The sequence below is a fragment of the Dermochelys coriacea genome, chromosome 4, assembly GCF_009764565.3.
Source record: "Dermochelys coriacea isolate rDerCor1 chromosome 4, rDerCor1.pri.v4, whole genome shotgun sequence".
NCBI lineage: Eukaryota > Metazoa > Chordata > Testudines > Dermochelyidae > Dermochelys > Dermochelys coriacea.
The window spans coordinates 95,961,159-95,984,312 of NC_050071.1; the positions used below are offsets into that span (position 1 = coordinate 95,961,159).

General features: G+C 42.1%; 1 protein-coding gene across 2 annotated transcripts in view; it reads left to right on the forward strand.

Annotated features, from left to right (window-relative positions):
- Positions 1 to 23,154, forward strand: part of GABRA2 (gamma-aminobutyric acid type A receptor subunit alpha2) — an 89,946-nt gene that overhangs the window by 57,223 nt on the left and 9,569 nt on the right. Inside the window, exons 7-9 of one of the 2 annotated variants that reach the window (XM_038400372.2) lie at positions 2,042 to 2,185; positions 3,058 to 3,210; positions 14,974 to 15,176. In XM_038400372.2, coding sequence (XP_038256300.1) covers positions 2,042 to 2,185; positions 3,058 to 3,210; positions 14,974 to 15,176 — 500 coding nt within the window. The remainder of the gene's footprint in view (positions 1 to 2,041; positions 2,186 to 3,057; positions 3,211 to 14,973; positions 15,177 to 23,154) is intronic. The other variant, XM_043513905.1, reaches the window with a different exon arrangement.

Sequence of the window (23,154 nt, forward strand, 5' to 3'; positions counted from 1 at the left end):
TATATGTAGGAAGCTGGCAACACACTATCCTTCAGGGAAATGTTAACAGTCTCTGCAATATTGGTCTCTGCTAAATTTTATTAGCCATTAGCTCCTCCATGACCTCTAGAGCTTTCTCAAATGAAAATGACTGAAACTCAGCTAGGTGATATGTTGTATTTCTTTCTCCACCTGCACTATAGCCACAGCATAAGATTTAAATTTACTTATCACTATCAGACTCTGAACATGATTTCTTCCATCAATGCTTTAACCTCCTCTCTTCACGCCCCATTTGCTGATTGGGGATATCAAACTGGAAAAGTGTGTTCTTTTCTTTGACAAAATAAATGTAAGGGACAGGATTATATTATTTCTTGAATTTTATTCCCCTCGGTGGTTTTATTTGGATTACATGGACAATTTTTCTGAATCACTTGCTAAGTGTTGTGTACAAACTGGAATATCTTTCCCATCTCATGGCCTTTGTTCTGCACAAATCTCCCTCCTACTGTTTCCTTTGTACTTTCTCCCACTCTGCTCTTCATGTCTTGCTTATTGCTGCACCCCAGGCTTGAAACACTCACCTACTTCTTGTATAATAAACAGCCCCAAGCATCCCATGCAGCAAGTGTTAAGCCAGTGTCCTAACAACACATAGAACAACACACTCATACTCTGTATGACCGCATCCACCTTTAAGAGAAGCTAGAATTGCTGAACATACTCATCTTTTCCTGTCTCCCAGTCATTGAAGATGCATTAATGCTGGCAGTTCTAGTTACTTTTATTTTTAGTTTATGTTGGCAGTGCTATTAGTTTTGCAATAAAGTTCCTGTGGGAGGGTTGGGGCTTCCCTGAGCCCCCAGCAGACCCCAGTTTAAGTTGTTTATAATGTCCTTCCCCTGTTTGCAGCTCATGAGGGGTTCTCCAAATAAAATCAAACAAACGAAAGAAAGGCCCTTTTCTTTCTCTTTCCCTTGAGCAAGAGGGGAATCAGAGTAAAAGAAAAGAAAGGCAAAGGTGGACTGTCTCTTAGGCAGTCTTTTGGGGTCACCCCTTTGGGCTTGGCTTATCAACTGGTATTGTGTCTTTAATTAGGGTCTACATACAGCTTCTTCTCTTAGGGTACCCTGTTTTTGAACTTGTCCATGTGGTTTCAAGGGCAGTGAGGCCTGCGACTGTCTCCCTCTTGGTTGATCTGTCTCTGTGGTCAGCAGTCTCTGAGATGTAGCAATCTTCTTCCTGTTCACAACCCCTTCCTATGGTGGTGGTCCATTTTTAAGCTTCCCCGCTTCAGGCAGAGTAAGTCTCACAAGTGTGCCTGGTTAGTGCTGAATGAGCTCAGAATAGCTTGCTAGTCTCCTCCCTACAGGAGTGAGGGTGGGCCCCTTCATAGTGCTTCTTGGCAAAGTGGGTATTTTCCCTTTTGCTATCCTCTGAAGTGGACTGTATGAGCAGCCGCAACAGTCTGCGTGTCCCACTCCTTTCAGAGGGGCCCGGTTATGGGGTGAAATTTAAGGGAGAAAAACAGGCCCAGAAACAGCAGGGCACAGTGACTCTTGTTGCAGTGTTAGGCAGACCCCTATATTTAGATATGAACGTCAAACAAGCAGGAAAAGCTTGTAGCTCATTTCAGACTCCATAGATAAGCAGAAACCAATTTCCAGAAAGTTAATCTGTCCTACACAAACAAATCATTGTCACAGGCACCCACTCCAATTCAGGTTTTAGGGCACATTAAATAAGTAATCGCCAATGAATATTTTTACAGTTTATAAATAGATTTTGCATGTAACTTAACAGCAATAATGTTCAGTTGGTTATATCAATGAAAATTAACAATATATAGTCCTGTGCTGCATGTATACTGTGAGGCTTGCATACTTATATATTCTCAAGCAATTTAAATATTATTTTTCCCTATTAGTCTTAGACTATGATGGCAGTTTTAGGAAAATAATTAAGTAGTTCTCCTAATTATTTATGCCCTGAAGTTGCACTTCATGGACACGTTTTGTTCTAAAATGCTGACAAAATATTTTCTTAATATTTCCCATAGATGCATACACAACTTCAGAAGTGACCTACATTTGGACTTACAATGCCTCTGATTCCGTACAGGTTGCACCGGATGGCTCTAGATTGAATCAGTATGATTTGCTAGGCCAAACAGTTGGAAAGGAGACAGTTAAATCGAGTACAGGTTAGTAAAATGCATTGGAAGAAAAGGATAGTTGCTTTACAATAAGAAGCATAAGATGCTGGTGGTATTATGTCATTAGACTGCCAAAACCAGTATTGGCAGTAATAAGATTACTCCATTTCAGTAATATTGTATATTATGAGCAGCCTGTAAGAACAATTTGCTAATTCCTTGAAGCTTAATGAAATTACAAGTGGCAGTGGAAGTGAACTGCTCCCTATTGCTGTTTCCATAGGGCTCCCGTGAAACCTAATATCAAGGGTTTTTATGAATCTTTGTAACCCAAACCTTGGTGAAGGTGAAAGATGGGAAGTGCCATTTTTAGTCTACTACCTTAATGGTATGATTTGGGGTTTTTTTTCCTCCTGGACAATGGATTATTAGCATTTCCTATTGGTATGTCCCACAGGCTCATACATGTAGTTGACCCTTGCATCTGCATAGAGCCCTATTGACTTCAGTGGGGCTTTGCGTGTTCACCAGTGTCTGCCCATGTGTATGAACGTGCAAGATTGAAGCCTAAGGTCTTTGTCATGGCACACAGTTTTTTCTTTGTAAATACAATATAAAAATTCACTTCTAGAATATATTGTGCAGGACAAATATTGGATCCAAGTTTGCTCTCATTGAACCCCATGACAACATTTTCCTTGAATTCAGTGACAGTAGGATACAGCCCACAGAGTCAGTCAAAAAGTTCATTTCCATTCAGTAGGATTTTTCTACCTAAATAGTTTTGTATACTGCATCTACAGCACATTTGTTTCACATAGATGTACCATGCTACCTTTAATTGCCAGGAAAGTGAATTGTCTATATAGGCTAATAGTTCATTTTATAGGGTTTTTTTGTTTTTCTCTTTCACGTACTAGGTGAATATACAGTAATGACCGCTCATTTTCACTTAAAGAGAAAAATTGGTTATTTTGTGATTCAGACTTACCTTCCCTGCATCATGACAGTCATTCTCTCCCAAGTGTCGTTCTGGCTGAACAGAGAATCTGTACCTGCAAGAACAGTCTTTGGTGAGTATTCTGAGGAACACATGGCATGTGCATTAGGCAACATCTGCAGCTGTCAGTAAGCATTTCTGAAACCAGCTGAAGCCCATTTAGTTCTTTTTATAGGGTGGCTTGCCCTGTATGGGCTGGAGGGCCTGGGGCTAGCCAACCCGGCTGACTGAAAGAGTAGAATCAGATGATTCCCCTATTAAAAGCATTCAGAAGTGGCAAGCATGTGTGCATGCTTAGGGAGAGCAGAGACTTTCAGGAGCGAGCAGAGTCTTGGGATCTGGGACTAAGACTCTAGCTAGGAAGGGCTGGGAGTGGTCTGCTGAGGCTGGGGACACCCTGAGAAAACATGTTTGTTGGACTTTGTTTTATTTTGAGTTTACTTTCTGGGCATAACCCACAGCCCAAGGAGGGTTCTTTTGACCACAGAAGAAGTCTGTGTAAGGGGCCCTGAAAAGGAGGGAGCAGAGGTGGGGTTCCACAGATTGACCTCTGGCTGTGAGGGGTGCTCAGGAGGTAGAGGAACTTGTCACAAAGACCCTTTCTGATTCAGGTTCATTATAGAAAGTGACAAAGTGCTGTTGTTTGTAGTCCATAGACCCTTCAGGTGCAAGCTACAGATCTCCTGACAGCCCTTTCGAGAATTAGCATATGAAAGTGGCATACAGATATTTCCTTGACTTTTTTTTTTAAGGGAACAGTTTGCATATAAAGTAATAAGGTTCTAATCTGGAATGTTTTCAAGTTAAATATTGTATTTATATTGAGGTTTGGTTCTGAAAGATTTCATCTATACTATCAAAGAGTGTTAGTGTGGTGTTGGTGTATATATACTTCTAGCTCTATTTATAAACTAAGCAGAATGGAAGTCCCACTTCATTTCAAAATATTGCAGTGTGCAAACCGCAGTTCTTTTTCTAGTGAATATGTGCTTCTGGGCCAAATCCTTCTCCTTCAGCCAAACCAGAATGTGATGCAAGGAGGGAGGTAGTGAATGAGTTCAGCAGCTGAGATCAAGGAGTTCTGTCTATCTAATACACTTACATGCCCCCTGTTACTGTAGTATCTACGAGCCTCACAGTTTTGAATGTATTTATCTGCACCCCTGTAAGGGGTAGAGGAGGACTGTTATCTCCATTTTACAGATAGGGAATTGAGGCACAGAGAGACTACATGACTTAGAGTCATAGAAATGTGGGGCTGGAAGGGATCTTGAGGCCATCTAGTCCAGCCCCCTGTGCTGAGACAAGACCAAGCATACCTACTCCATCTCAGAATGATGTTTGTCTAACCTGTTCTTAAAAAACTTCCAGTGATGAGTATTCATTATTTCCCTTGGAAGCCTATTCCAGTACTTATCTATTCTTATAGTTAGAAAGGTTTTCCTAATATCTAACCTAAATCTTCCTTACTGCAGATTAAGCCCATTACTACTTGTCCTACCTTCAGTGGACGTGGAGTACAATTGATTACTGTCCTCTTCATAACCACCTTTAACAGATTTGAAGACTGTTGTTAGGTCCCCGCTCAGTCTTTTTCCCTCTCAAGACTAAACATACCCAGTTTTTTTTTAACCTTTCCTCATAGGTCAGGTTTTCTAACCCTTTTATCATGTTTGTTGCTCTTCTCTAGACTCTCTCCACATTGTTCCTTAAGTGTGGCACCCAGAATTGGTCACTGTACTCCAGCTGAGGCCTCACCAGTGCCAAGTAAAGACCGTTACTTCCTGTGTATTACATATGACGCTCCAGTTAATATGCCTCAGAATATTAGCTGTTTTTGCAACTGCATCCCCTTGTTGATTAATTTGTGATCCACTATAACTCCCAGATCTTTTGCAGAAGTACTATTGCCTAGCCATTTATTCCCTATTTTGTGGTTCCTTCCTAAGTGAAGTACTTTCCATCTTTGTTGAATTTCATCTTGCTGATTTCATTCCAATTCTCCAATTTATCAACATCATTTTCAATTCTAATCCTGTCCTCCAAGTGCTAGCTTAGTTCCATACACAAATTTTGTAAGCATATTCTCCACTCCATTATCCAAGTCATTAATGAAAACATTAAATAGCACCAGACTAAGGACAGACCCCTCTGAGACCTTGTCAGATGTGTCCTACCAGTTTGATAGAAAACCATTGATAACTACTCTTCTAGTATAATTCTTCAACCAGTTGTGCACCCACCTTATAGTAATTTTTTCTAGTCACGAGGCTGTGATAAAAGCCTTACTAAAATCAAGATATATGACACCTACAATTCCCCCCTCCCTCCCATCCACAAGGTCATTAACCTGTTCAAAGAAAGGAATTAGGCTGGTTTGGCATGATTTTTTTTTGACAAATTAATGTTGGCTATTCTTTATTACCCTGTTATTCTCTAGGTGTTTACAAATGGATTTTTAAAATATTTTGTTTCACTATCTTTCCGTGTATCAAAGTTAGACTGACTGATCTATAATTCCTTGAGTCCTCTTTGTTTTCCATTTTAAAGACAGGCACTATGTTTGCCATTTTTCAGTCCTCTGGGATCTCACCCATCCACTGTGAGGTCTCTAAATTGATCAATCACTAATGTTTCTGAGATAGCTTCAGATAGTTTCTTAAGTACCCTAGCGTTCAGAGTTCCATTTATGTCCTGCTAGTGTGATTTATTGATTTAGAAGTAAAGTGTGCTTATGAATAAAAGGGAAAATATTATTACCCTTTTAAAATAAGATCATTTATTTGTCTAATATGGAGTTAGATGCCTATATTTGAAAATGTTAGCCAAGGTATTTTATGTTTCTGTAAGAATATTTCTTCTTTGCTATTCCATAGATATAATCGACTATCTTTATATTAATATTTTATACTAGTCTAGCATGGCATTGCCACCCTTACTTCTGTGCTGCTGATAATGGCAGCACTGCCTTCAGAGCTGGATGCCTGGCCAGCAGCCACTGCTCTCCGGCCACTGAGCTTTGAAAGCAGCAGCTGCCATTCTGTTCGCTCTGCCTTCGCAGCCGAGTGGCTGGAGAGCAGCGGCTGCTGGCTGGGTGCCCAGCTCTGAAGGCAGTGCCGAGATCAGCAACAGAACAGAAGTAAGGGTGGCATGGTTCAGAGGCGGATTAAGGTTTCCTGGGGACCTGGGCCAGAGAAAGTGAGGGGCCCCTCCCCACTCCTTCTGTCTGCAGTACCCTCCCCTGTTCTGCCCCTTCTGTCTGTGGTGCTGCCCACAGCCCCACCCCTTTCTGCCTCTTCCCAAGGACCCTGCCCCTGTTCTACCCAGGGGCCCCCAATTCTGCCCACCCTACAACCTGTTTGCTCCTTTCTGCCCCTCCCCCCTCAAGCCCCAAGACTGGAGAAGCTTTGTCCCTGCACGATGGCCATGGGGCCATAGCGTGGAGTGAGAGCTCCTCTAGTCCCAGGGACGCAGTGGGCGTCCGAGTGCTGGGGTTTCCACTGCCACCTGCCACGGTTCTGCAGGGGACCAGGGTCAGGGCTCTGGGAATCCTCCCTCCCTGCCACCCCGGAGCTTCTGCCAGGAAAGGGGTCAGAGTACTGCGGGCTTTCTCTGCTGGAGGCAGGACTTGGGGTTGCTGAGGGACTTCCCTCGTCCCATGGCTTCTGCTGTGGACGGGTGGGGTGGGTGCTGCAGGGGTCTTCCCCCATCCCGCGGCTTCTGCCGGCTATAGGATTGGGGGACACAGGGGCTTCCCCCACCCCACCCGGTGGGCAACAGAAGCCAGTGGCCTCCCAGTTGGTCTGGGCCCAGTGGCTAATCCAGCGCTGTACCCATTGCTCTGGGAGGAGTGGCTACGGGGAGGCTAAGGCAAATTTTGGGGTGGTACAGCTCCTGTGAGCTCCTCTAGCACTATTCCAATCACCTTCAGAAAAGGCAAAGTGAGGAGCATCAAAAGGAAGTTGCAAATAATATTTTTACACTTCAGTTAGTGTTGTTTACTGTAGCAGTTACCCACATGTCCAGTGTATTGAGGGCACTCTCGAGTATTCACATTTGTACTAGAAATTAAACTGAAATGAGTTGATATTGAATTCTAGGACATTGTGAGTCCCTCTCCTGTACACTGAATAGGAGAGGGAAGATAGGCCATCCAGTCTGTCTTCTGGGGCCTAGGACCATTTGATGCTCATTTCTATGCATCACTAGTAATTTTTATTTTTATTTGCTTTCTGATTTGGAGCTACATCTGTTAGTTCATGCATGTAATGCTAAGATATAGATAGGGTTCAGACTAATACAGAGCTTCTCAAAATGTTTACAAGGTGGAATACTTTTTAATAGCAAGATTTTCTCCTAAACCAACTCCTGTCCTATATGCAGTAATGTAAACCACATTCCACTCCCATTGCAATCATATAATATCCCTATTGCAGATACACTTCTTTAAAAGAATCACTGCCCAAGTGCAGGAATGGATAGGAGATGGGGCTGCTGCACAAGTATAAATAAGGGAAGTATTTGGCCTGGAAAACCTTTATTACTGGTTGTGTGGCACAAGAAAGAAAAAAAAACAGCTTGGTTTTCAGATCACAGATTGGGTTTGCAGGGCTGACAGTTAGAAAAGACATCTTCAGACTTATAAACTAAGTATATTTGACATAAAATCATTGAAACATTAAACATGAAATCCCACAATGTCATTTTTATAGACTAGAACCATATTTTAAACAGTAAAATTAGAAAATGCCAAAATTAAGGTTTTGTCTATCACTGTTTGTGGCCATCTTACTGTCTGACATAAAAGAAAAGAAGCGTTTCTTGCCATTGATTTGATGCCATATCTGCAATATGATTGGGAAAGGGTTAGGATATTATTGCCTGAGGTCAGGTGTAGTTGGAGACTGTTCATCTCCTTATTAACCTTCTCTCTTATGAAAGAGTGATTAGTCATTGGGCAATGTTTATGAGGCTTGTTGAATTGGTAGCATTGTTCAGACTGTTGCATGATTGAAGGCAGGAGACTGCTTTCCTCCAAAGAGGTTTTGTTTGTGTTACTTACCAGAGGTCCCATCCACTCATGACTCTCACACCAGTGTTACACCAGTATTTCTTCACTTAAATTAAAACTTGGGTAATGGAATGGAAAATCAGATCCTTAATATACTGTTTACAGCCACATGCATTCTATGTGTTTGCTAATGTACAGATGTGAATTTTCTTCCATCTTTGTATAGTAGATGAAATATATGTGCTTCCTTTTACACTAGTTAGATCTGATTCCTCAGCTTTACTGATTTTTTCAGTCATAGTAGGTCCAACAGTGAGAAATAGGTAAATTATCTTTATACAATGCTTTGCCCTAAGGGAGACCTTATGATGGAGAAGGTTTTTACATTTTCATTAATCCTAATAATTCAGAATCTGTTGTCTGTTGATTGAAGAACAGAATGCCACAGATTTCCACATTGGAAGTCTGGCATTGCAATATAAATTCTCTTTATTTTTTTCTTCAATCAGTCCAGGTTATACAAATGTGATGACTTGGACATCATTCAATTTATTGAATGGATAAATAAAAGTCCAGAAACCTTCATTAACAGCTGTTTGGTGATTTTGCAATTTGAATAGGATTTAGGACGCAAAGTGTGCAGCTGAACATTTTAGAGGAATTGGCAACCAGTAGCAGTTTATAGGATGCAAACTAATGACATTTAAAACAAGACTAGAAAAGATCACCAACGAAGCTTGCATTAGAATTCCAAAGAAGCCAATAAGAAAAGGAGTACTTGTAGCACCTTAGAGACTAACAAATTTATTAGAGCATAAGCTTTCGTGAGCTACAGCTCACTTCATCGGATGCATTTGGTGGAAAAAACAGAGGAGAGATTTATATACACACACACACAGAGAACATGAAACAATGGGTTTATCATACACACTGTAAGGAGAGTGATCACTTAAGATAAGCCATCACCAACAGCAGGGGGGGGAAGGAGGAAAACCTTTCATGGTGACAAGCAGGTAGGCTAATTCCAGCAGTTAACAAGAATATCAGAGGAACAGTGGGGGGTGGGGTGGGAGGGAGAAATACCATGGGGAAATAGTTTTACTTTGTGTAATGACTCATCCATTCCCAGTCTCTATTCAAGCCTAAGTTAATTGTATCCAGTTTGCAAATTAATTCCAATTCAGCAGTCTCTCGTTGGAGTCTGTTTTTGAAGCTTTTTTGTTGAAGTATAGCCACTCTTAGGTCTGTGATCGAGTGACCAGAGAGATTGAAGTGTTCTCCAACTGGTTTTTGAATGTTATAATTCTTGACGTCTGATTTGTGTCCATTCATTCTTTTACGTAGAGACTGTCCAGTTTGGCCAATGTACATGGCAGAGGGGCATTGCTGGCACATGATGGCATATATCACATTGGTAGATGCGCAGGTGAACGAGCCTCTGATAGTGTGGCTGATGTGATTAGGCCCTATGATGGTATCCCCTGAATAGATATGTGGACAGAGTTGGCAACGGGCTTTGTTGCAAGGATAGGTTCCTGGGTTAGTGGTTCTGTTGTGTGGTGTGTGGTTGCTGGTGAGTATTTGCTTCAGATTGGGGGGCTGTCTGTAAGCAAGGACTGGTCTGTCTCCCAAGATCTGAGAGAGCGATGGCTCGTCCTTCAGGATAGGTTGTAGATCCTTGATGATGCGTTGGAGGGGTTTTAGTTGGGGGCTGAAGGTGATGGCTAGTGGCGTTCTGTTGTTTTCTTTGTTGGGCCTGTCCTGTAGTAGGTGACTTCTGGGTACTCTTCTGGCTCTGTCAATCTGTTTCTTCACTTCAGCAGGTGGGTACTGTAGTTGTAGGAATGCATGATAGAGATCTTGTAGGTGTTTGTCTCTGTCTGAGGGGTTGGAGCAAATGCGGTTATATCGTAGCGCTTGGCTGTAGACAATGGATCGAGTGGTATGATCTGGATGAAAGCTAGAGGCATGTAGGTAGGAATAGCGGTCAGTAGGTTTCCGATATAGGGTGGTGTTTATGTGACCATCGCTTATTAGCACCGTAGTGTCCAGGAAGTGGATCTCTTGTGTGGACTGGTCCAGGCTGAGGTTGATGGTGGGATGGAAATTGTTGAAATCATGGTGAAGTTCCTCAAGAGCTTCTTTTCCATGGGTCCAGATGATGAAGATGTCATCAATGTAGCGCAAGTAGAGTAGGGGCATTAGGGAACGAGAGCTGAGGAAGCGTTGTTCTAAGTCAGCCATAAAAATGTTGGCATACTGTGGGGCCATGCGGGTACCCATCGCAGTGCCGCTGATTTGAAGGTATACATTGTCACCAAATGTGAAATAGTTATGGGTCAGGACAAAGTCACAAAGTTCTGCCACCAGGTTAGCCGTGACAGTATCGGGGATACTGTTCCTGACGGCTTGTAGTCCATCTTTGTGTGGAATGTTGGTGTAGAGGGCTTCTACATCCATAGTGGCTAGGATGGTGTTTTTAGGAAGATCACCAATGGACTGTAGTTTCCTCAGGAAATCGGTGGTGTCTCGAAGATAGCTGGGAGTGCTGGTAACGAAGGGCCTGAGGAGGGAGTCTACATAGCCAGACAATCCTGCTGTCAGGGTGCCAATGCCTGAGATGATGGGGCGTCCAGGATTTCCAGGTTTATGGATCTTGGGTAGCAGATAGAATACCCCAGGTCCTGGCTCCAGGGGTGTGTCTGTGCGGATTTGTTCTTGTGCTTTTTCAGGGAGTTTCTTGAGCAAATGCTGTAGTTTCTTTTGGTAACTCTCAGTGGGATCAGAGGGTAATGGCTTGTAGAAAGTGGTGTTGGAGAGCTGCCTAGTAGCCTCTTGTTCATACTCTGACCTATTCATGATGACGACAGCACCTCCTTTGTCAGCCTTTTTGATTATGATGTCAGAGTTGTTTCTGAGGCTGTGGATGGCTCTGTGTTCTGCATGGCTGAGGTTATGGGGTAAGCGATGCTGCTTTTCCACAATTTCAGCTCGTGCACGTCGGCGGAAGCAGTCTATGTAGAAATCCAGGCTGCTTTTTCGACCTTCAGGAGGAGTCCACCTAGAATCCTTCTTTTTGTAGTGTTGGCAGGAAGGTCTCTGTGGGTTAATATGTTGGTCAGAGGTGTGTTGGATTTCTACATAGACTGCTTCCGCCGACGTGCACGAGCTGAAATTGTGGAAAAGCAGCATCGCTACATTGATGACATCTTCATCATCTGGACCCATGGAAAAGAAGCTCTTGAGGAATTTCACCATGATTTCAACAATTTCCATCCCACCATCAACCTCAGCCTGGACCAGTCCACACAAGAGATCCACTTCCTGGACACTACGGTGCTAATAAGCGATGGTCACATAAACACCACCCTATATCGGAAACCTACTGACCGCTATTCCTACCTACATGCCTCTAGCTTTCATCCAGATCATACCACTCGATCCATTGTCTACAGCCAAGCGCTACGATATAACCGCATTTGCTCCAACCCCTCAGACAGAGACAAACACCTACAAGATCTCTATCATGCATTCCTACAACTACAGTACCCACCTGCTGAAGTGAAGAAACAGATTGACCGAGCCAGAAGAGTACCCAGAAGTCACCTACTACAGGACAGGCCCAACAAAGAAAACAACAGAACGCCACTAGCCATCACCTTCAGCCCCCAACTAAAACCCCTCCAACGCATCATCAAGGATCTACAACCTATCCTGAAGGACGAGCCATCGCTCTCTCAGATCTTGGGAGACAGACCAGTCCTTGCTTACAGACAACCCCCCAATCTGAAGCAAATACTCACCAGCAACCACACACCACACAACAGAACCACTAACCCAGGAACCTATCCTTGCAACAAAGCCCGTTGCCAACTCTGTCCACATATCTATTCAGGGGATACCATCATAGGGCCTAATCACATCAGCCACACTATCAGAGGCTCGTTCACCTGCGCATCTACCAATGTGATATATGCCATCATGTGCCAGCAATGCCCCTCCGCCATGTACATTGGCCAAACTGGACAGTCTCTACGTAAAAGAATGAATGGACACAAATCAGACGTCAAGAATTATAACATTCAAAAACCAGTTGGAGAACACTTCAATCTCTCTGGTCACTCGATCACAGACCTAAGAGTGGCTATACTTCAACAAAAAAGCTTCAAAAACAGACTCCAACGAGAGACTGCTGAATTGGAATTAATTTGCAAACTGGATACAATTAACTTAGGCTTGAATAGAGACTGGGAATGGATGAGTCATTACACAAAGTAAAACTATTTCCCCATGGTATTTCTCCCTCCCACCCCACCCCCCACTGTTCCTCTGATATTCTTGTTAACTGCTGGAATTAGCCTACCTGCTTGTCACCATGAAAGGTTTTCCTCCTTCCCCCCCCTGCTGTTGGTGATGGTTTATCTTAAGTGATCACTCTCCTTACAGTGTGTATGATAAACCCATTGTTTCATGTTCTCTGTGTGTGTGTATATAAATCTCTCCTCTGTTTTTTCCACCAAATGCATCCGATGAAGTGAGCTGTAGCTCACGAAAGCTTATGCTCTAATAAATTTGTTAGTCTCTAAGGTGCCACAAGTACTCCTTTTCTTTTTGCGAATACAGACTAACACGGCTGCTACTCTGAAACCAAAGAAGCCAATGTGGCTTCAAGAAAATTAGTCTTCTCCAAACATTATGAATTAAACAGAACATTGTTGGCCTCTGTATATATTTATATAGGAGTTCTTGTCATCTTATCTTTGGGAAGCAAAGATCTTATCTACTTCATAGATATCTGTATATAATGAAATTGATTTATCTGAATTACCTGAATAGAGGTACAGTTTGTATGTATTACTTCTAAGTTTAAGGTGTGGAGTCCCCTTCTCTCTTTTGGGGAAGGAATCAAAAGTAATCAGTAAAGTTCTTTGAGCCAGATAATAGAAATCTAAGAAGGGAAATAAATGCTTGAACAAGCATTTAATGCATATCAGCATGTTTTCATAAAGTATTTATTCTGCATTGCCACAGTGTACAGTGGGATAGCTCCCACCTGACACAACAGTATTGCTGTTGATTTTATAACTATTGCTACCTCCCTAATAGGTGGATTCTAAAAATAAAAATATCTGATGTGTGGCCTGATGCCTGGAAACTATGTGCAATAAGCAGTGTGTTTCTGTAACTTCTAGAGAAGTCCTCTTAATCACTGTGGGGAAGAGAAGAATGGAGGTTGTCTGCCTAGCCTCCTTTTCCCCTCACAATCCTCTCAGAGAATGAGATTCCTTGCTTAGGGTCTGAAGGGGGACAGAGACAGCAAAGGCAGAAGGGGACTGAACAGACCCACTCTCTGCTTCTTTTTCTTTCCCAATGGTGCTTAAAAGTACCTTGCCAGTAGAGGAAACATACATGGTGGAGCCCCATTCTGCACAGCCTGGACAACTGATTTCCAGTGATGGAGGATCTTGCTGAGTTTCCGTCCATGAATTCTCCATTCTTTGTTTGATGCTGGTATTCCTTCCTGTAATCCTGTGGAGTTAATATTTATTGCTGCTCTTTTAGGGATCTGGTTTTATTTCCTCTTAGTAACTGTAACCAGTTATAACAAATATTTTTTGTTTGTAATATTTGAATTGTGAGCTATGAGATGCTATTAGTAATTCTTTTTTTTGTCACTGAGGCTCTTTTGACTACATGTCAATATTAGTCTGGATATATTTATCTCTGGTATGTGTACAAGTTTGTATTGTTTCTTATCCAGGAGAGAGAGACATTTTTAATGGCATTCCAGAGATGGAAGAGTTAAGGGTGTCTGAGTGTAACTTTGGTGACTCTGGTTGGGTAGGGTTGATTTACTAGGGGAAGTGTTGGTGTATTTGTGTCAATGGGTGGATTTATATTGGCATATGGCTTTTTTCTGTATATCCTGTTTTTTGTATTGTTTTGAGTATGGCTTTATCATCCACTGTGGGGTTTCATGAAGTGCAAAGTATTTTTGTTTGTTTTCCCTGTTTTTTTTTCAGTGTTTAAAAGCAAATAGTAGATCTGAAAGTTTCAATTAATTTGTCGTACTATAATATTATCCGTTTTACCTCAATGAGAAATTGACCAGCTTACTTCACTTAATAATTGTACGTGGAAGTGAGACAGCCACTAGCAAAGGTACCTGCAATCTCCTGTTGTCCCCCATAGGAGTGAAACCACAGGCTGTACTTAGTCAGAATGGCTGCCAAACATGTATAGTCTTTGACAGTGGACACAAAAGACTACTCCTTGGAAAGATAGCCATTAATTCTTTTCCATTGTTTGCAATGCAGTTGAAGCCAGGCTGACCTCAGAAAAGTTGACCATCTCTTGGGTTCTCTAGTTGGGAAACTGGGCAGTTGTGAGGAGGCAGGGATTATTGGCACTGCAAATGCTCATCAACATGTCCTTTTTGCTATACTGCTGCAAAGTGATTTGACACACTTCATAAAGAAAACTAGTTAAATTTAGTTGCCTCACTGTGGGGTTTTCTCCCAAAAGTCTGATTAATCAAAAAATGAAAAAAAAAATCTGTATGTATTTTCAAGACTGTATCTTCAGATATTTTCAACCAAAATTTTATTTAAAAAAAAAAGTGAATCAAAACTAGGTTACAAAGGAAAAGTCTGCTGCCACCTTCAATATGGTGCACCTAGTATGCCACTATACTATATGAACATTACGTAAACATTTTTATAATTCTTAGAAATGTACTGTAAGATGTTCCTGTTCTGAATTTTTTATTCAATTTCAAAATTCAATTAAAATTGCTGACATTTTCTTTTTTTCCACCCTCTACAGGAGTAACAACTGTGTTGACAATGACAACGTTGAGTATCAGTGCACGAAATTCCCTCCCCAAAGTCGCTTATGCAACAGCCATGGATTGGTTTATTGCTGTTTGTTATGCATTTGTATTCTCTGCATTGATAGAATTTGCCACTGTAAATTACTTCACAAAACGAGGATGGGCATGGGATGGAAAAAGCGTAGTCAATGATAAGGTAAATGATAGTGAAACACATTTATATTTCCAGTCAATTCTAAGAAAACAGTTTAACAGATATTTTGATAGTTGGTTACTACTGAAAAATACTTGATATTTCAAACCAAAAGAAAGATTACGTCTTGTGAGATGAAAGTAGGTGTGGATAGAAAGATATTGTAAAGTGTGTGCTCAAATTGCCAACCTCTCGCAGAAATTAAACTGCATACAAGAACTTTCTCTAGCAGGCTGTCCTTGGAGAAATGATTATTGTGTCAAGGCTCTCGCCACATTAATCAATAGCCTATCTGAGTCTTGTTAAATGTCAAAAATATAAAATCTGAGGTTACACCACATTATGCTCCTGAGTCCTTCATGTGGAAATGAATAAAATCAGAGTAATATTTCTGTAAAAAATCTTTATTCAGACTTATTGAAAATAAGTGTAACCCTTCTGCCCATCGGAGTTGGCAGCAACAAGGGCCGGGTTCAGTATCTAGGGGTTCCATTCCAATAACACAATGAAAAAACCGGCTCAAGCCCCCACCCAGTGACCTGGGACAAATATATACCACCCTCCGCTGGGCGCCACCAAGAGGCAATTCTTCCCCTCTTGCAAGCACAGAGTCTGAGTGTAGCAAAAGCCTTTTAATAACAGAGAGAAACAATGTGGCATTATGTTGTGGAAACACCACCAACAGGATTCATAACGCAACCCAAGAGCAAAAAACCCACCCCAAGCAAATTGGGGCATGTCCTTTCCCTTTGGTTCTTGAGTCCAGCAACCCAAAGTCACAAAATCCAACAATCCAAAAGTCTCTGTCCCTAGTCAGTGCAGCACCAGAGTTCGAAAGTTTATCTGCAGAGTTTTACCTCCCAACCTGGGTGGAGGGGGGGTGTTAAGAGGTCCAAAGCCAATTGCCCCACCGTGCTATGGGGCTCTGCTCTGCTCCGCTCCGCTCCACTCCACCAGCCGTCGCACAAACTGCTCCGGTCCACCAGCCGCTCTGCTCTGCCAGCCATCCCATGAACCACTCCAGCTGTTCCGCAAACTGCTCTGCTCCAAGAGTTGCTCTGCTCTGCCAGCTGTCCCACAAAGTGCTCCACAATATATCTTCAGGCTCCCCCACTATTTAACACAACACTCCGTGATTTCAGCTCTTAGTAAGTTTAGCTCTTTTGTGATTACAGCTTGTAGTAGAGGAGCCTCAGTGCTGGTGCACCATTGGCCCAAAGTGAATTCAGCTCAGCAGCCTGTAACTAGACTCCTAATAGAATTAAAATTAGCTCTGATATTCCAAAGTGGAGAGAGGAGGAAGTGTAATTAGCATAATGGGGTCCATATCACCAAGTATTAATACCTGTCCCCAACCTCTCTCAATTCACTGAGTTTTGGAACCCATGTCCCTTGCCTAGCGAGTGCTACTAGGTTGATGGCGAGTCCCTCCATCATAACAAAAGGCCAAGCACAGTTCCACTATCCTTGACTCACATAATCAGGATAATAATTTATTCTTCCTGCCCCAATAACAGAAACTGGGGATCCCACAGCAGCCAAAGTGACCATTTGAGCAGCTATGGGCTCATGCTAGGCGGGGTGGGTGTGTCTATGCAAATGAGATCAGCCCCTGAAGTTCTCTTCCACAACTTGCCACAACTCACCACCAGATGTCAGGGTGGAGCTCATCCTGACTCTGCTTACATCACCTTCCTTAACTTGCATCCATTACATTTCAAAATATTGGAGATACTGTCACAGTCACCCAACTTCTTTATTTCCTTATTTGTTTTATAGTTATCCATTTCCCTCTTGTGCTTTATCTGCATTACTGTGAAGAATGAGGAGTTATATGTAGGGTTTTATTTATAAATATAATTTGCCCCTCAGGTTATGTCTGATATTAACCTGCCCAAGTGCCAGGAGTTAAATCAAAGAGGGTGTTAAGGGGAAGCAAACAGGAACCAAAATAGTGGCTCCTTAAGGGGTTAAGGGGGGGTAAACTTTTAATTAGGGAATGGCCCTGCTTGGCTCCCACCAGGCTGCATAGTTTACTCATCCTAAGGCTGAAGGCCTAGGATCAAAGGGGGTCCCAGAATCTTAAAGATGCTTCCCATGGGAATGAGAGGGGGCTGCCCAGGGAATGTCAGGGAGAGCTAACAGTCAGACAAGGAGAAATACGTAGGCGAAGACCGCATACTTCAGGTAGGAGAGTCTGCTCCTCCCAGCTAGAGATGGGAGTTAGCTGGGTTAAGGGGAATTTACAAAAATGTTCAAGGAAAGATTAAAGTGTAGGTAAGGGACAATATACTTGTGGGACTCTGTTCTTTAGCCCTTTGCTCTGTGTGCTTTCTACCTTTGGGTGAATGAATAATGCTTTGTTTTGAAGACGCTATTTCTGGGTCACTTCAAACTTATATTGTCGTGGACACCTGAAGGGAAAAGGTTTACAGGTGCCAAACTCAACTGGGGCTGTTTAGCTAGCAGGTTGAGAAATCGGGGGTCGGGGAAGGGGCCTGCAGCCCAGAGACCCAGTCTTAGAGTGGCTGGACAGTGTGATTCCACTCAGAACAAGGTGCAGGAAGCTAGCTTTGTCACCTGAGGCATGACTCAAGAGAGGCTGTCCCTAACCATGGGACGTGCAAAGTTGGCAAATTCTAGGTGGACCAGAGTGTTGTGAGCAGCAGTGCAAGTAGGGCGGTCTGCTCCAGTACACCGTACCAGCAAGATATTTATAGCTGGTATGGTGCACCAGAAAGAGGAGCAGATTGTGGGGCTGTTGGGCAGCTCCACGCTGGCAGCTCCTCTGGTGCAGCTGTACTGCCCCAGCCCTTCCATGCAGGGTCTCCTCCCTCTGTCCAGCAGCCAGCCCCACTGGAGGACAGGGCTGAGGGAGGTACAGCTGCTGGCGATGCTGCCGGTGTTCTGTTCCTTTCCCTGCTGTGGTTCCCGGGAACTTCAGGGCTCTCCCGGGAACCCCAGTGGGGAAAGGAGCAGAACATGGGGCTACCTGGTGCCCCATGCCGGCAGCTCCTCTGGTGTGGCTGCTGTACTGTCCCCAGCCCTGTCCTCCTGTGGGGCTGGCTGCTGTACAGAGGGGAGTCTCCAGCACGGCACGTCAGAGACTATCCCTCCCGCCCCAAAGTAAGGGGGGGTGGATCATGGGGCGGGGATGGGGAGAACGTGGGGGCCCTGGGCTGGGGGTGGGGTGTTGAGGAGTCGCATGGAGGGTCACATGAGGAGGTCATGTGCCCCCCCATGGCGGGGAGGGGCGTACCAGTAAGAAATGGATTTCACTTGTATCACTGCTTATGAGGAACATTGCAAAAAATAATTAAATTGAATATGGGCCTGGTATCTAAATCCCAGAAAGCATGGAAAAATGCAAGCACATAATGGTCCTCTGACCAATTTAATTTCAGAAGATGAGGCCTTTTTAGTTTTTATGAATCTTACGCTACCTGAAATTTCTTCTTGTCCATCTTATCATTACCCTAATCAGTGGCTTGGTCTGGCAAGGGTGCAAGTAAGTGCTGACCTATTGGTAGGACTTCTAAGCATGGTGGAGGAAGCTGAGAGTAGGAGGCAAGACAGCCGGGTGGGCTGGCAAGAATAGCCTGTCCAAAGTAGGTCACAAGGCATTATGCAGCTAGGAGTGAGAGAATTTTTTTCTTTAGAACTCAGGTCACATTTTTCAGTGGCTGGCTCATGTGGCTGCTCTCCCTCTGAGTTTCTTTCAAGTGCAGCTCATAAACACTCTCCAGACAAGCTGTAGGAGTAATGGAAAATCATTAAAATGCCAGCACCGTACACATGGTTTTCACTGATTTGGATTTCATCTAAACAGCTGTGCTCTGACCACATGGTGTCTCAGGCTCTGTTGCCCTTGGTCACGGCCACTTTCTCCCTAAGCCATCAGTTCTGAGTTTAGTGCAGTTCCAGTTTGTTCATGGTGCTGATCCTTGTGCGCATTTGTCTGCACTATGCGGAACCCTCTTTGCTCAAGTTCTCAGTAACATCTCGTAGGAGTGGGTGGGTGAGATTCTGTGGCCTGCGTTGTTCAGGAGGTTGGACTAGATGATCAGAATGGTCCCTTCTGACCTTAGTATCTATGAATCTCTTTTTGCACTTTTACTGGCAGCTCTCATCAATCTGCAAGAGAGTCAAGAAAATGTCATTTGGGTCCCTGTGGCCATGCGGTTTGCTAAGGAAAGCGAGACTTCACTACAATCGTTACTTTGACTCTGGTTCAATTTGTTTAATATTCAGTTGAATATTAGGCTTTCTGAGATATAGAGAGTAAGTGTTAATAGTTTGCTGTTCTTTAGCATTCTTCAAATACCACAGAGCACTTTACAAACCTTAAATGTAATTAAGCTTAGTAGCACCTGTGTGAGCTCCGAAGTATTCTCATTTTACAGATCAGGAAAAAAGACTTTAGTAAAGTAACTTGTTCAAGGTCACACTGTGAGACTGTGGCCAACCAGAAACCAGGACTTGCCATTCCTGACCCTCCAGTCCTGTGCTCTAGCCTCTAACATACACTTTATCCATTCGGTTAATTGTAACTTCTTGTTGGTTGAAAAGCTCAATCTCAAATCCTTTTTTCCACTTTCAAAGTAGGAGTCTAAGCAGCACTTTCAAAATAAGAATGCCATTATTAAACAGTTATCTTCGTGCATTAAATAAGTAGTTGCATGCACAGAAACTTGGTTTGCATAAATAACTACATATTTTGCACTTGTAATCACCTTTTTTGTGCTTACAGGATCTGCATATTCTACAGGCACAACTTCGGCACTTGTTATTGAAAATATGGTCCTGTATATTTTACCCTGCAGACTCCTTGCCTATTGATAGCTTTTAGGCCCAAACCCAACACCCATATAAGTTAGTGGAAAGACTCACATTGACTTCAGTGGGCACTAAATTGAATCTTTAGTTTCCACAATGTGACTGCCTGCCTTCACAAACAAGCTGAAATTAGTATATGTTCTATTCTTAGTGCCAACAAATGACATCTGAATGACTCAATGCAAGATTGAATCTTCAGTCATATCCTTGGATTTATTGAAAACATATAGTTATAACACACAGTCGTTACGCTGTAATAGCAGTAGCTGAGACACTGAGACTTACAACAATATCTTGCAATAACTCTCATTATAATATTTCATTTAAGAAGTCTCCACACACCAAAATTTTGTGTGCTCTCAATTTATATATTATCAAATCCTAAACATACTTAGTTTAAGACAAAATTCCTGCTGAAGTCAACAGAAATTTTGCCTGAATTAGAAGTTCAGGATTTAGCTCATTTATTTTAATGTCTGAACAAAAACATACTCATATTGATGACACTTTGGCTTGTTGCACCTGTTTTCAAATCACTTATACTCCATTATTAAACATCCTTTTAAAATGAAGTAGGTATGGGTTATTGTCCAGTTGTGTTTCTAGCTCATCAGACATTACTCACTTTATAATTTATTTGAGAAACAATATACCAGTAAGTTAATTTGATTCTTGTCATTTTTCAAGTCCAGTGCAGTTTAATATAATCCAATTGGACTGAAGGTAGCAAAGAGATCACAGAATATGAGAAATAATGTATATTAAAATGAGTGATGTCTGAGGACCAGAAACACAATCGGATGATACCAGACACCTATTGCTAATTGTAATGGATTCTGGAGGATTTGAAAACAGCTCAGTTAGCCAAAAGCAGTGTAGACATACTCTCAGGGACTCCTTAGATCAACAGAAGTTTGAATCAATTGAAAACATAAAATACTTTTGATATTGGTATAGAAGGGACAATGTGTGTGGAAACTTTTAACTTAATGTAAGAGTGTTTTAATCACCTGAATATACTGGTGTTATTGTAAGATTTGATGTCAAGTCCTGTACATTGTTGTTGTAAAAAATACAGAACAAATGCTATTGCTGTCTCTTGACTTTATATTATGTAATTACTCTCTCTACCATACCCTCATTCAGTAAATGAGAGAGAATCTCAGCTAAGAAAAACTCCAAGTTGTGGTTGCTCCTGACCCAAATCTGGGTACAATATTATGTATTTCCCTAATAGGAGTGAAGCAAAGATTAACAGTTAATGTTTGCACAGTGCTTTGAATGTGTAAAGTGGTGCATACAAGTGCAAAATATTATATTAATAATAAGGAAGAACAGTAGAAAAAGTGACAGCGCATCCTTTTTAACTCCTCTTGCTTCTAGTGAAGAATGAGACACCCTCAACTTCAGGCATCACTCTCTAGATTCTAGAACTAGATCCTGAATCACTTACCAACAGATTATCTGCATGTCAAACCAATGCAGCTTTTCTGACTGGCACATTGACGCTCCATTATAAATGATATAGGAAGACTTATGAACGCTCCAATCAACCTTCAGCTATTTCTTTAAATTAGTGTAAGAGTGTTCTTGCATGAGCTCAGAAGTGGCAGCTGCTTAACAGCTAAACTATGCCTTCCCTGAGCAAAACAAGCAAAATTCAAGTGACCCAGCATCAACAGCGTGTCTACTCAGGGTGTCATTCTTGATCTTAAATGCCCTTTCCTTATAAATAGGGTAGTTGATCTGTTCCCTATTTTATTTCTTACAACTCTCAAATGTACTGATGAGGAATCTAGCTCTGTTCCTCTGTAAGTGACTACTGTAGGAAGCCATTCCATCCTTTCTTTCAGTATTGCTACCTTAATTCTACTGCTCATGAACTGTCCATTCTGAAATTCATCTCGTTCATATATGACAAGATTAGTTCTGTAAAGGCTACCTACCGATTGTCAGTTGAAAATATTCTATCTTCTAACAACCTATTCAATAATTACAGTCTTCCCATATCCAATTGTCTAAATATTTGAAAATTAGAAATTGCATTCAGAACAAAATCATGTTGGGGTTTTCTACAGTACTGTAATATCTGTTTCCCTGAAATCATCTAATGACTAAAAGTTAAGCTTTCAATATTTCAATTGTTTCTAATACAAAACCCACAATTTACCATAATATGAAAAATCCCATTAATGGGACTACAAATACTGTAATAGATTTTTTTAAAATCACAGTTCTTGGGTATGAAAGAAGGGATTTTGCAGATTAGCTCATATGCACCTATCTCTCTGTTCTTTTTCTCTCTGGTTTTACACACCCTGATCCTGAACACAATACAAAGCTCAGCCACTTTCAATGTGTCAGGGTCAAGGAGAAATGACTGTGTTTACATTCCACTGAGGTTCTTTTCTAACTCTGGAGTAGGCTTGGAACTTGCATTTCGTTGGGGAACTGAGATGAGGATCATAGGAATTTCCATAGTACATAACAGTCCACATTCACACTCCAGTCAGTACACCAATTCACACCACGCCTCACATGAGGTGAGAACTGGAATGAAACTCAGCCCTCCCCTAGACCACCTCCAGCAGCTTTTTTTCCATGGAACATAGGCTACATCTACAGTTCACACCACTGTTGTGGTGTGTGAGGGTATGTGTAGCTACACACCGCAGTGAAAGGCAGGCTATGTCCACACTGCCATGTTTAGCTGCCTAAAGGGTGATGGTCTCTTGGAAAATTTAGCCTCTGAAGTCCAGATCTTGACCCGCCTTGCATGTGGTCGGACTCTTGAAGCTGGGCCAGTGAAGTCAACCTTGCTCTGTTCAGACAGAACACTTTGCAGGGTGTGGGCTTGTTTTCCAGGGGAAAAAATGACCCAAGACATGGCTCAGACTTGTATGTGTTTACCTACATTTGCTCACTCATTCATATATCTGATTGACACTATTTTAGAAAAGGTAGATTATCAGGGTCTACTATTACATTTGCTTTTTGCATAGTCAAAAAGATGAGTCACCATCAAGGAATATGGGCCAAAATACAGGGTTTGTGTAACTTAAGTCTTACAAAATTTAATATTAACAGAAATATTTTTCAGGTGGTTGAATTAAAAAAAAAAGCCAATAAAGACAATGTTTTGTTT